Source organism: Littorina saxatilis, linkage group LG1 (genome assembly GCF_037325665.1).
Source record: "Littorina saxatilis isolate snail1 linkage group LG1, US_GU_Lsax_2.0, whole genome shotgun sequence".
NCBI classification, from domain to species: Eukaryota; Metazoa; Mollusca; class Gastropoda; order Littorinimorpha; family Littorinidae; genus Littorina; species Littorina saxatilis.
The window spans coordinates 89709002-89724577 of NC_090245.1; the positions used below are offsets into that span (position 1 = coordinate 89709002).

General features: G+C 38.9%; 1 protein-coding gene across 2 annotated transcripts in view; it reads left to right on the plus strand.

Annotated features, from left to right (window-relative positions):
- Window positions 1–15576, plus strand: part of LOC138983647 (adventurous-gliding motility protein Z-like) — a 165972-nt gene that overhangs the window by 142764 nt on the left and 7632 nt on the right. For both annotated transcript variants that reach the window (XM_070356930.1, XM_070356936.1), the window contains 5 exons: window positions 2103–2240; window positions 2594–2656; window positions 4018–4101; window positions 11689–11793; window positions 14199–14345. In XM_070356930.1, coding sequence (XP_070213031.1) covers window positions 2103–2240; window positions 2594–2656; window positions 4018–4101; window positions 11689–11793; window positions 14199–14345 — 537 coding nt within the window. The remainder of the gene's footprint in view (window positions 1–2102; window positions 2241–2593; window positions 2657–4017; window positions 4102–11688; window positions 11794–14198; window positions 14346–15576) is intronic.

Genomic DNA, 15576 nt, shown 5'->3' on the forward strand with positions numbered 1-15576 from the left:
TTATGGCTGTCAACTTCGGTAACATCTTGATTTCGTATTAGCAATGTCGGAAATCCAGATGTTAGATTTTGTCTTTTTTGCCTCGTGGTAAGTAGCATGCATTTAGTTTTATTTGGATTCAGTGACATATGGTTTAGTTCTGACCATTCAAGTAATCGTTCAATGTTTTCTTGGAGGATATTTGCTAGTTTAATAAGATCTTGGTGACTAGAATGAATTGTAGTATCATCTGCAAATAGTTCACACATGCATTTCAAAATTATTAAGGATTTGTGATTTTAGTTATTGTCGTCATAACTGATGTCTGATACATATATAATTCTTACTGATACTTCTATACTGTTTATTTTACGCATATGTACAATTGATGGTTAAATACGTTTTGTTAAGGAGGAGCATGCTTGTGCGTGTGTGCTGTTGTGGGTTTTGTGTGGGGAATGTATGCGGGCGTGCGTGAGCGTGTGTGTGACTGAGATTGCAAGCATGCATTTTGCATTTGGAAGGGTGTGTATGGATTGATTGATTGTACTCTGGCCAAAACATGTCCCTAGTGTACTGCACATGGTTGAAATAAAGTCTTATGTCTTATGTCTTATTTTACAAATAGAGGTAGGTCGTTTATATATAGAGAAAATAGTAATGGACCAAGAATAGAACCTTGTGGTACTCCAAACCTTACTGTTTGTTTACAAGAGTATGATTGTTTCAGATAAGTACTTTGCTGTCTGTCTAACAGGAAAGATGTTAAAATGTTTATGGAATCTGTTGCAATTCCATAAATCTCAAGCTTTTTGATAAGGAGTTTATGGTCAATTAGGTCAAAAGCTTTAGCAAAGTCAACAAATAGAGCAGCACAGAACTGATTATTATTAATGTTTGTCAGCCATTGGTCTAGTAAACTAATAAGCGCTGTTTGACATGAGTGTTTTTGCCTGAAACCTGATTGATTATCATGGATCAATTTATTGTTCTCAAAGTGAGAAAGGATGTGTTTATTGATATGTTTTTCAAGAGGCTTTGAAAGGATTGATAGAATTGATATTGGTCTATAATTTGAAGGATTTGTAGTATCTCCTGATTTAAAGAGAGGAATCACTTTAGCCTGTTTGAATTGTTTAGGAAAATAGCTTTTGTCAATACAAAGGTTATAGATAAATGTCAATGTATCTGTGATAACTGGAGCTGCCATTTTTATAATTTTTGCATCCAGACCATCTATGTCACGTGTTCCGGTTTGTTTTAGATACTGAAGATGAGAGTAAACATCCAGTATAGTCATTGGTGGCAGTGTATGCTGAAAATGTATCTGTTTTGAATTGCAGTATTCCTTTAAATGTTCTAAATTATTTGACTGTGTCCGATCACAAGAAATTACTTTATCAGCAATTTTTGAGAAATGGTTATTGAGTGTATCTGCAGAAATGTCAATTATTTGGGAAGATTTTGTTGAAGTTTCTTTGTTTGTGAGTTGGTTAATTGCGTTCCAAATAGATTTTGAATCTTGTTTAGATGTAATGAGATGTTGAAAATATTGTTGTTTACGTTTTCGTTTCAAGGAATTTACTTTATTTCTTTGTTGTGTGTACTCTTCGTGGGTACCATGTTTTTTTAAGAAGTCACGGTAATTTGCAGCATTTTCTATGTCTTGGTCGATCCATTTGGGTTTTTCTGTCTGCTTTACTCGATGTGTTTTCAGTGGTGCATGTTTGTTGTAAATGATAATGAAAATAGATGTCCAAAACTCTAAAGCTTCGTCAGGATTTGTAAAATTGTAAGTATTTGAAAGTGGGCTATTTTTTAGATCAGAAAGAAATGCACTTTCACTGAAATGAGAGAATGAACGATATGTAATAGTTTTGTGACCAACCCTTGGAATTTTAACCCCTTTACGAGACCAAGTGATACAAATGGGAAAGTGGTCACTGAGAGAGAGAGAGAGAGAGAGAGAGAGAGAGAGAGAGAGAGAGAGAGAGAGAGAGAGAGAGAGAGAGAGAGAAATCGCTTTAAAATACCGGAAAGTTCAAGTGAAAATGCTGTGAAATACCGGAAAGTTTCAGTCACGACGAGCCCTCGGGTGAGCACATTGGTGTTGTGTTTGACAGGAGAGGCCAACGTTCTGAAGGTCCGCATGCACGAGCTGAGCAACGAGCTGGGAGACTTGCAGGAATCGTCTGAGAGAGAGGTTGCGAGCCTGGCTGAGGTCAGGAGCACTCTGACGTCAGACTGTGACAGACTGAACGGTAAGCAGTGTTCACGTATCACCTGCATACATGTGGATTAGTATTGAGGATTATGTGCGTTCAAGAGTTGCTATTGCAGAGGCAGACTGAGACGTGGATGGAAAGACGGACACAGACACTTGGACAAGAAGGCAGACAGTGTGAAAGACAAGCCGCGTGTTCACACACACACACACGTACGCACGCACGCACGCACACACACACACACACACACACACACACACACACACACACACACATTAACGCACGCACCAGCAAAACAACAAAGCAAAATAAAGGAAACAATTCCTTCAAAACAATTCAACGTATGATGACTATATATCAGGCACATAATGTTCCCATTCTTCTTGCAGTACGTGTGCATGAGCTGGAAACGAACAAGAAGAGATTGGAAGACAAGAACAGAGATCTGGAAGGTAAGAGTAAGACCAGAGGGATTTGGAAAGGAAGACGGCCGGGCAATTGACACTGTGATGTTTTACTTCTGATAGGAAGACCGGACAATTGACACTGTGATGTTTTACTTCTGATAGGAAGGCCAGGCAATGTACACCGTGGTGTTTTACATCTGATAGGAAGACCGGACAATTGACACTGTGATGTTTTACTTCAGATGGGAAGACCGGGCAATTGACACCGTGAGGTTTTACTGCTTAACTAAAACAATTCTTGCTGGAAGGAACATCAAACACTGTGAGGTTTTACTACTGAAAGGAAGATCTGACTGTTTGACAATGTGAGATTTTATTAATGAAAGGAAGTTCTTACATCTATTATGTGCTACCTGAAAACATATGTTGAATTTAAGATAGTGAGAACTGTGAAGATTAATCAATCAATGAGGCTTATATCGCGCATATTCCGTGGGTACAGTTCTAGGCGCTCTGCAGTGATGCCGTGTGAGATGAAATTTTATACGGCCAGTAGATTGCAGCCATGTCGGCGCATATTTACTTTTCACGGCCTTATTCCAAGTCACACGGGTATGATAGACAATTATTAACTGTGCCTAAGCAATTTTGCCAGGAAAGACCCTTTTGTCAATCGTGGGATCTTTAACGTGCACACCCAATGTAGTATACACGGGGGGTGGTTCGGACACCGAAGAGAGTCTGCACACAAAGTTGACTCTGTGAAATAAATTTCCGCCGAACCTGGGGTCGAACTCACGCTGACAGCGGCCAACTGAATACAAATCCAGCGCGCTACCAACTGAGCTATATCCCCGCCAAGATTAGTCATAGAAACGAACATGGGGATATAGCTCAGTTGGTAGCGCGCTGGATTTGTATTCAGTTGGCCGCTGTCAGCGTGAGTTCGATCCCAGGTTCGGCGGAAATTTATTTCAGAGTCAACTTTGTGTGCAGACTCTCTTCGGTGTCCGAACCCTCCCCCCGTGTACACTACATTGGGTGTGCACGTTAAAGATCCCACGATTGACAAAAGGGTCTTTCCTGGCAAAATTGCTTAGGCACAGTTAATAATTGTCTACCTATACCCGTGTGACTTGGAATAATAGGCCGTGAAAGGTAAATATGCGCCGAAATGGCTGCAATCTACTGGCCGTATAAAATTTCATCTCACACGGCATCACTGCAGAGCGCCTAGAACTGTACCCACGGAATATGCGCGATATAAGCCTCATTGATTGATTGATTGAAGTAAAGATGCTTTGCTTCATTAAGGGGGAAGGGGGAGGGGAAATCAGAGGTTAGATAATTTGATAATTGAAATTCATTCATCGAATTTAATACTAACTTGTTGATGCACTTTGCAGAAAGGCTGAGAGCGACAGAGAGAAAAGCAGAAGAGCTGACCACCCAAAACCGTGTTTTCGAACGCCAGAAGAAAACTGCAGAAGGTAAGTCACGTGACACACATGCCACTAAAGAGAAGTCTCTCTACTCCCAGTCTTACCTAAAGTTAGACAGTGTAAACCCCCTTTTAAGACCCTCCCCCCCCTCCCCCACTCCCAATTTTAGTCTTCCCCCTCAAAGACCTTGATTTTTTCAAAATTTCTGTTTATAGTCTCTGTAAATTTACCTTTATTTCTAGCTTCCTTTTAAAGACCCGATTTTCTCAGATGGTAAAAGGTCTTAAAAATGTGCTTCCACTGTATTGGCATTAGTTCAAGCATCAGCATGAGGAATTTTCAGATCGACAGCTTCTTCATACATACAGAGGAGCCTGCCTTTTAAGACCCCCACTTTAACGCTTTTGCTGATGTCCTGGGTAACTTGCTTTAATGGGCAACAAAACGTTCAATAAACGACAAAAGAAGAACAAAAACAAGTCGCAAAAGGCGAAATCACTACATTTAGTCAAACTGTCGAACTTACATAATGAAACTGAACGCACTGCATTTTTTTTTTTTACCAAGACCGTATAGCATCGTCAGTACCCCGCTCGTTGAACAGGCAGTGAAATTGACAACCCAGTACAGCGCGGTAGTGGTTGCGCTGAGGAGGACAGCACGCTTTTCTGTATCTCTACTCTTTTAAACTTACTGAGCTTGATTTTAATCCAAACATAACATATCTATATGTTTTTGGAATCAGGAACCGACAGGAAATAAGATACAAGATGTTTTTAAATCGATTTAGGAAATTAATCATAATTTTTATATTATTAATTTTCTGAGCTTGTTTTTAATTCAAATATAACATATTTACCGGTATATGTTTTTGGAATCCGAAAATGATGTCGAATAAGATGAAATTATTTTTGGATCGTTTCATAAAAATATAATTGTCATTACAATTTTCAGATTTTTAATGACCAAACTCATAAATTAATTTTCAAGCCTCCAAGCTGAAATGCAATACCGAAGTCCGGGCTTTGTCGAAGATTACTAGACCAAAATTTCAATCAATTTGGTTGAAAAATAAGAGCGTGACAGTGCCACCTCAAATTTCACTAAAAGCCGGATATGACGTCATCAAAGGTATTTATACCCAAAAAAAGAAACAATGGTCCAGGGATATGATTTGGAAGAATATGTTTGTAAAGTTTTATAAAGGTCTAAACTTGACTAAATGTAACAACTACCAATGTGTGCGTGTGAGGTGTATTCATGTATACATCAAGGACACATTGTACGTTGTCAATTCAGGTAAATACAGGTAATGCATTGTATACACATATTTACTGGCAGCGAACAGGCTAAGAGTTTCCCCTTGTGTTGTTTTTACATTATTTTAGTCAAGTTATGACTAAATGTTTTAACATAGACGGGGAATTGAGACGAGGGTCGTTGTGTGTGTGTGTGTGTGTGTGTGTGTGTGTGTGTGTGGTGTGTGTGTGTGTGTGTGTGTGTGTGTGTAGAGCGATTCCGAGAAAACTACTGGACCGATTTTCATGAAACTTCACATGACTTATCCTATGACATGCCTCTTTGTCTCTGTTAGCTGTAGAGGGGATTATTCTGGAAAATCCATCACAACCATATGGATTATCCATCACAACCGAGTCTCGATCTCACCTGTCATTGGTCATTGTCTTTGATCTCAGAGTACATTTCAATAATTTACCCGTCGCGATATAACCTTCGTGGTTGAAAACGACGTAAAACACCAAATAAAGAAAGAAAGATTTGAATAATTTAGAGGTCATCTGCATATTTATCGTTAACCCGGGGACCACTTTTTTTCAGCAAAACGATTGAGATATTCTGCCGTATAAAAGTCGAACTGACGTTTGGTTAACGATCTACAAACATTATCATTGAAGAAATAAAGAAAACAACAAAGAATGTACATAATCTGTTTGGGTGAATAGAGCTGAGTGAAGATTATGAGTTGTCCGACGCGGTGAGACTGAGAGACAGAGAGCACGAGAGAGAGCGACAAAGACACACAGTGATTCAAGGCGCACAACTCTAGTAAAGTTGTCGTAACGAGGTACGCTTCTTTGGCAACCGCTTAGATCAATCCCAAGAACATCCTGATTCAAAATCTTGAGCAACAAAATAAAACTTACACTAAAACAGTATGCTTATAGTTTTGTTCATTTGTTATCGCTTTTAGAGCATTGATTGCTAAATATGGTTCAATAGAACAAGGCTGTCTCGTCAGAGTAATAATAAATTAGGTCAAGAATAAACAGGTTTCCGCACAGGTTTTTCAACACTAGACCATGTTTTTACTTTGCATTGTATATTAAATTTTGTTCTCAACAAAAAGAAGCGACTGTTTTGTGCATTTGTAGACTATGAAAAAGCGTTTGATAAAGTTCGCCGTGCATTTTTTATGGGAGAAATTAGTTAGTTCTGATGTTAATGGGAAGTTTTTAAAAAACTGTAAGAAATGCCAAGTCTTGCGTTAAAGTTAATAGTGAGTGTTCTGGATATTTTCCCAGTTTGTGTGGAGTTAGACAAGGGGAAAACTTGTCACCGCTGTTTTTTGCTCTATTTTTAAATGATCTAAAGCCTTTTCTGTTGGAAAACAGTAATGGTTTACAATCTATGTCAAGAGAGGCTATTGTGGTTGGAATGGATGATACTGATGTAAATGTTTTGTTTCAAATGTTTTTATTACTGTATGCGGATGATACTGTGATCTGCTCAGAGTCCGAAAAAAACCTGCAAGAATGTTTAAACAAAATGCACGAATACTGTTCAAAATGGCGTCTAAATATTAATGTAAACAAAACGAAAGTTATAGTTTTTTCCAGAGGTAAGATTAGAAATAAACCATTGTTTACGTATAATGGCAATTCAATCGAACAGTCGCGATATAACCTTGAACGGTTGAAAACGACGTTAAACACCAAATAAAGAAAGAAAGAATTCAATCGAAGTAGTGTTTGATGTAATGTACTTGGGCCTTAAAATTAATTATAATAATAAATTTTCAGTCGCACAGAAGAATCTATATGATCGTGCCTCAAGGGCAATGTTTGTTCTTTTGCGTACTTGTAGACAATTGTCACTGCCTGTGGACATACAAGTTGACCTGTTCGATAAAATGATTGCTCCAATTTTACTATACGGATGTGAGGTATGGGGTTTTGGTTCCTGTGAACTTGCTACTAAACTTCAATTGCGTTTTTATAAAATTGTTTTCAAACTAAAAAAATCAACTCCAAATGCTATGATATTTGGTGAACTTGGAAGATATCCACTAGATGTTAATATGAAATGTAGAATGCTTTGCTATTGGTATAAACTAATTAGTCCTATTCATAAAAATAAATGTTCAAGTATTGTGTATTGCTTTACTTATAAATTGTATATCAACAAGATGATTGAATCTAATTATTTATGTTTTATTGAAAAAACCTTAAATGAAATTGGTCTCTCTGGCCTTTGGACTTTTCAAGAAAATGTTCAATACTCAAGCGAATGGTTTAAAAAGAAAGTAAAAAGAAGCTTGTATGACCAGTATATCCATAAATGGTTTACAGAAATTGGAACAAAAAATACTTTTTGGAATTATCGAATGTTTAAAGATATTTTTGCATGTGAAGACTATGTCACACACCTGCCATATCAGCAATGTGTTTCAATGATGAAGTTTAGAACATTAAATAACAATTTGCCTGTACAGAAAGAACGTTATCTCAACATCCCGAGGTCAGAGAGAACATGCACCAAATGTGTATCACAAGACATAGGTGATGAATTCCATTATTTATTTGTCTGTGATTTTTTCAAAGAAGAAAGAGCTGAGTTGTTACCACCTTATTATTGGAAAAAAACTAATGCACTTAAATTTAAAAAGTTGTTTGCTACTAAGAAAAAGAAATTGCTAAAGAATATTTTGGACTTTATTAATAAAAAATTGTAACAGTTTTTCATGATTTTTTGATTTTTTTAATTTCTTTATTTACTATATTAGCATATATCATGATTGTATTGATTGTATTTATTGTTCAAGATGCCCCCAGGGGTTATGGACTAATAAAACTTGAACTTGCTACAGATCTGTCGTCTGCTGCAGGATCTGTCGTTTGCTATACATGTAGTATCTTCGGCTCAAGTTGACCAGCATGGAAATTGCCATTTTCAAAGTTGGTGATACTGTTAGAATAAAAGGTGGCGAAGAAGGTCGGATCTTGGACATACAGAGACCACAATGCTACATGCGTTGCCGCATAAAAACAACTCGACAGTGGTGCGCCGTTTTCCCCCAGACCTAATGGCCTAAGACAACGACAGACATCAAAGTCAATCAAAGTTAGGCTCACCTAAATCAGTAAGTGACGATTGAAGAAGTAGGTAATCCAAATTTGAACACTGAAGTACAAAGGTTCGAATAAGCACAAACTCAGCAATCATCTTCATCGCTTGTAAAATCACACACGCGGTCTTTCGAATCCTGAACTCAGGTCAAAAATGAGTTACTTTCCTTCGAGTATCATTCTCTCCCGTCGCTAGCTGTGAAGCGAAGATTATCAGAATGCGGTCTTTCGCAGTTTTGACGAATGCCAGCTCGGGTAACCGACTGAAACCGGCCGGTAACTGCACAGTATCAAATGCATTCATACTGGAAACAAAAAGGGACTCGTTTCGCACATGAATATCATAAAAGGAAGGAATATTGGAACCGTGATTCGTACAATAGATGACGTAATAGAGTATTTAAATCGAGCGAATAAGTCTGGGTTTATATTGGCCCTTGACTATCGTAAAGCGTTTGATTCCATTTATAAGGAATTTATGATAGAAGCATTTAGTTCATATGGTTTTGGTGAAGATTTTCAAAAATGGGTTAAGCTTTTAATGACAGACACTTTTAGTAGTATTAATCACGGAGGGTGGATTTCAGAACCGTTTCCCTTGAAGTGTGGTATAAGACAAGGTTGTCCATTTTCACCCCTGGCCTTTATATTGGCGGTGGAAATACTTGCCATTAAAATTAGGAAAAGTGATATAACGGGTGTTGAATTACCCTCAAAGGTGGGCGAGGAGAGTGCCCTAAAAATTAAACAGTTAGCAGACGATACAACAATATTTTTACAGAACAGTGGTGATGTATTTAAAGTTAAAGATATAATAATAAAGTTTGCAAAGTTTTCAGGACTGACCCTGAATGTTAATAAAGCCAAAATAATGAAAATTGGACAGCATTGTGGTCAGCAAAAGTTGCCCTTTGAGTGCACAGAGAAGATTAAGATTTTAGGTATATATTTCGTAAATAATGATAGAGCAATAAATGTTGAACAGAATTGGGTATTCAGAGTTCAGAAGATTAAGAAGTTGATTAAGATATGGAGTCGACGAGATTTAAGGATTCACGGTAAAATTGTAATAATCAAATGTTTTTTTATTTCACAGTTAGTATTTGTGATGCAGACGATTGGATTGCCAGATCGGGTTTTGACAGAGTTAAATAGATTGTTTTATAAGTTTATTTGGCAGAGAAAGTGTTCGAATAAAAAAGCATTTGAAAAAGTGAAAAGGAAAGTAATGGAGAAAGAAATAAGTGAAGGTGGGTTGAAAATGCTAAATGTGCACAGTATGCAAGAGTCTTTCTATTTACAATGGGTTGGACGTTTGTATGAAAAGAAGGGAGAAAATTGGACGTTTATACCACTATGGTTTCTGGGACATGTTGTTTCAGGGTATGGTTGTTTTGATTTGAATGTTAAACCGAGTAAGGAATTGAATTTGACAATGATTGGAAGCCCATTTTGGCAGAGAGTAGTGTGGACACATTTGAGTTACAAGCTTAGGATGGAACATAAGATTGATGTAAACAATTTTTATAAACAGATTTTGAGGAGTAATGATTTGATTCGGTATAAAGGGAAAATGTTGTTTTATTTTTATTGGAAAAATGCTGGGATTGAAAGAGTAAGTGATTTGTTTATAGTGGAAGAAAAGAGATTGAAGTCAGCAGCAGAGGTATATATACAAATTGGAAAGAATAATGCAAATATTTTATTGGATTATTGGGCATTAATAAACGCATTACCCAAAGTATGGATTAATTGGATTGAAAATAAATATATTATTGTCCAGATGGATAAGCAATTGTTTGATGGTAGCCTGTATATGATAAAAAATAAGCAAAATACAAAAAATGATAGAAAAGAAAAGTGTAGATACTGCTGTAGAAAAACCTTGTGTATATAATTTTTGGTTGAGGAAGTTTGGTGTACAAGTAGATAAGGAAATTTGGACCCTTGCCTATGTTTCCAAAGAAGTGAGGTTAAGAGAATTGCAAGGGAAAATTTTACATAACATATATCCAACAAATATTTTATTATGTAAAATGCAAGTCAGGGAGAATAACAGATGTTGTATATGTTGTACGGAAGTTGATTTTGTTGAACATTTTTTTTATGAGTGCATACCGGTAAAATTGTTTTGGACGAAGATAGAAAACTGGATAGAGGAAAAGGCTGGATTAAGGGTTAAGTTTAAAATGCAGGATATAATATTTGGCTATCAAGACACAAGTTGTTGTAAAAAGATGAGAAATGTTGTAAATCACGTAATATTAATTGGGAAAATGTGTGTTAGTATTTTTAGAAAGACAACTTGTCGGGGATCAGTGTTTGTAATTTTTGAGTTTCAAATATTAAGTAGAAAATTTGATTTGTAAATATAAGGAATATTTCCATTGTAAAGAGAAAATGTCCATGTCTCGTGAGTGTAATATACCTCTATGTTGGAGTTAAAAAGAAGAAAAAAGACCAATGAAGAAGGATGCTCACCGCCTATTTACAAGAAGAAAAAAAAGGAAAGGAAAAAGAGAGAAGAAAACAAGGAAGGGTGGAAGCAGCCTGCATGCAACTGAGGTAAAAAAATAAAAATAATAAAAAAAAAAAATCATGACACGATTTTCGGTGGCAGAAGGTTTGATGAGCAGTGAACAGGCACTCGCAGAGTTTGTGTCAAAAAGTTCGTTTTTTTTAATGAAAATGGGATAAAAAGCTTACACACCTCGTCCTGAATATCGTGCATATTTTCCCTCGGGTCGATTTACAGGTATTAGTATACCTCGCCAGAGATCGCTTTTTGTGAAAGTTGAGGCAGCACTGTCACATCCTCAGTTTTTGATCAAATAGCTTGACATTTTGGTAAAGTAATCTTCGACAAAGCCCGGACTTTGGTATAGCATTTCACCTTGGAGGCTTAAAAATGAATGCATGAGTTTGGTCATTACAAATTTGAAAATTGCTATTAAAATTTAAGTTTTAGCAATCGATCCCAAAAACATTTCACAAATCGCGGTTCAATTACTAGTGAGGGGATGTCTGAAACACGTTGACAAGGCCTGAGCACGTGGGGATTAATTGTCCCCCTAAAAGCAAGGGTGTTCACTCGGTCACAACCCATACAAACGCAACAAAGTTATCTAATAACCTCGTCTATTGTGTCTTTACGGGGTTAGTTAGGATACAAATGGCTGCTGCTGATTTATAGCAATTAACAATGTCTAGTCTAGTTAACTGCAGTGTATTATAGGTAGGTACATTTCTATTGAAATTTACTTTACAGATCGCTCTGTGGCATACGGACAGACTTCAACTGTCTACCAGGCCCAGGCAACTCAGCTACAGGATTTGGCCAACACTTACAGGGCACAGCTTGAAACACTAACAGGTATCCTTGCCTCCGTGTGCTTGTGTATTACAGTGCGTGCATGCGCGCGTGCATGCGTGCCAGTGTGTGTGTGTGAGTGTGTGTGTGTGCGTGCGTGCGTGCGTGTGTGTGTGTGTGTGTGTGTGTGTCTGTCTGTCTGTTTCTCTGTGTTCACAGAGGCATGAAATGGCACAGGCATGCACGTGTTTGTGTGGGTTCACATGGTTTCTGGATTATTTTTTGTTTTATCAAAGTGTACCCCTTCCTTTCGTTTGTATGACTATGACTGGTTCTATAATTCTACTCGGGGCTCCCGCGGGGTGGGGACGTAGCTAAGGCGGTAGCCCACTGGCTTTGTTACGAGTCTGTCGCTGTCGGAGTGCAAATCCCAGGTTCGGCGAGAGATTAATTTCTCAGAGTCAACTTTGTGCAGACTCTCGAGCTCTTTGGTGTCTGAAAACCCCTGTGTGCACACATGCGCACAAAAAAGATCCCAAACTCACCGGGAAAGTCTTGGAAAACGCAAAGACACGCATGTATCATCTCTTGTCTTATCATGATCGTACCCCGATACTTTGACAAAACAAGCCTAATATTGGCGTGTCGGATAAAACAGCTGCAGTGGGCTTGTATGAGTCAAAATATCACACCATATGGTTTATCCTCAGTGTATTACCAATACCTGTCCCAATTTAAGCCACCTGATCTAAGAGGATCTTAAACTCGAATAGTCAGTCAATCAGCTTTTTACATTTAGTCAAGTTTTGACTAAATGTTTTAACATAGAGGGGGAATCGAGACGAGGGTCGTGGTGTATGTGTGTGTGTGTGTGTGTGTGTGTGTGTGTGTGTGTGTGTGTGTGTGTGTGTGTGTGTGTGTGTGTGTGTGTGTAGAGCGATTCAGACTAAACTACGGGACCGATCTTAATGAAATTTGACATGAGAGTTCCTGGGTATGATATCCCCGGAACATTTTTTTCTTTTTTTCAATAAACGTCTTTGATGACGTCATATCCGGCTTTTGGTAAAAGTTGAGACGGCACTGTCACACCCTCATTTTTCAATCAAATTGGTTGAAATTTTGGCCAAGCAATCTTCGACAAAGGCCGGACTTCGGTATTGCATTTCAGCGTGGTGGCTTAAAAATTAATCAATGACTTTGGTCATTAAAAATCTGAAAATTGTAATTAAAATTATTTTTTATAAAACGATCCAAATTTACGTTCATCTTATTCTTCATCATTTTCTGATTCCAAACACATATAAATATGTTATATTCGGATTAAAAACAAGGTCTGAAAATTAAAAATATAAAAATTATTATCAAAATCAAATTTCCGAAATCGATTTAAAAACAATTTCATCTTATTCCTTGTCGGTTCCTGATTCCAAAAACATATAGATATGATATGTTTGGATTAAAAACACGCTCAGAAAGTTCAAACGAAGAGAGGTACAGAAAAGCGTGCTATGCAGCACAGCGAAACCACTACCGCGCTGAACAGACTCGTCAGTTTCACTCCGTTTTGCACAAGCGGCGGACTACGGTCAATGTGAAAAAATGCAGTGCGTTCAGTTTCATTCTGTGAGTTCCACAGCTTGACTAAATGTAGTAATTTGCGACTTTTTTTTTTGGGGGGGGGGGGATGAAGGGGATCTATAGAGACCCATCCCCTCTCAAGTAATCTCTTACTGGGATGGGTTTGGGGTAGAAATTAAAAGCTTCCTGGGGCGTGCACTGAGAAGCCCGCTGAATCCAAGAAAAGTATATAATTTAGACGTCTTAAAAGGCCATTATGTTTTCAATCAATCAATAGGACGCTTATATCGCGCATATTCCGTGGGTACAGTTCTAGGCGCTCTGCAATGATGCTGTGTGAGATGAAATTTTATACGGCCAGTAGATTGCAGCCATTTCGGCGCATAATACCTTTCACGGCCTATTATTCCAAGTCACACGGGTATAGGTAGACAATTATTAACTGTGCCTAAGCAATTTTGCCAGGAAAGACCCTTTTGTCAATCGTGGGATCTTTAACGTGCACACCCCAATGTAGTGTACACGGGGGGTGTTCGGACACCGAAGAGAGTCTGCACACAAAGTTGACTCTAAGAAATAAATTTCCGCCGAACGTGGGTTTGAACTCACGCTGACAGCGGCCAACTGAATACAAATCCAGCGCGCTACCAACTGAGCTATGTCCCCCCCAGCTATGTGTTAGATTGACAGAAAGCGTATATATTATATACGTGGATCAAGGACGACTGAAAACAGGTCCTTGACGTGGATCCAAATTCCAACCCTGCAGCTATAATGTCTCTGAATGTGTAATTATTTTCAGTACTGCTGCTGGGGGTAGAAAGGACATGGGGTCGGCAGGTTGGCCACATTTGACGGTACCCACTTTTATGTTGTCTTTCACACAGCTCAACTACGCCAGAGAAATGAGTCAGTCCTTCCACTGGAAATGGAAGCCAGACGAGCCAGACAGGAGGAACAACAAGCAACAGCCAGGCTGGAGAGAACAACCAACGAGAAGGACACCTTGGAGATCACTCTGAATGCTCTGAAAGGTCAGATGTCATCCCTATACTCTCTCTCTCTCTCTCTCTCTCTCTCTCTCTCTCTCTCTCTCTCTCTCTCTCTCTCTCTCTCTCTCTCTCGCTCTCTGACACACACACACACACACACACAGACACTCTCTCACACACACACACACACACACATACACACACACATACACACACACACTCTATCTCTCTCTCTCTCTGACACATACACACAGACATAGACACACACACACATACTCTATCTCTCTTTCTGACACACACACACACACACACACACACACACACACACACACACACACACACACACACACACTCTCTTTCTCACTCACACACACACACACACACACACACACACTCACACACACACGCAGTACGCTCGCAAGTACACAAGCGTGGGCACATATGCACACAAACGTCATTTCTTCCTTTTCGATGGTCAATTCGTCAAAACGTTTGCTTGTCTGCAATCATCCTATCTGATCTCTTTCTCACACATTTTATGATTGGCAATCAAATAATGTTAGGCTTCGCCTGCCAAGAAGACACACACATTCAGTTTTTTCCTTTACTTTTTTTCAGCGGCACAATGAAAACATTAAAACTACAACGGCCCATGATAGCCATAACAACCGATTCCTCTGTTTTCTTAATGTCCTGGGCCCATATTCAGGAAGACTTCGACAGGGGTTTTGTCGGTACGAGAAACAGAAAACTTCCGATAACCCCCTATCGTGGAATAATGAACGACTGATAGCGCCTATCGTAGGCAAAGTTAGGGGTGCCTATCCCTACCAATAAGCACTGTTGTCGGTACGATAACTTTTATTTGAAGATGGCGGCCACCAGATTGCAGCGTTACCGGGAAAGAAGAAACATTCTAAGACATACGATTTGGGGGGACGAGATACATGCACACATTCATATTCTGCATGCACGATATTTTGCAGTTGACTGTTGACGGATGTGATCACTGACAACATTCAGTTTGCGAACAGAATGGGTGCTTAGCCTTGTCTCGCAAGTGATACTCGCGTTGCGGTTTCATGCGTCTCGTGCATATCAAGATGTTTGCGTGGGGCCGATTTGGTGTGAGCCAGCCACGGTCATCCAGCCACAGCAAGCGGAGCCTTGACAGGGCTCAGCTGCTGCGTCTGGCGCACGCGCAGAGCGACCGTAAACAAGGGAATCCCCCCCCCCCCCCCCCCCCCCCGCTAGCTATCGGGGAGGCTGTCCG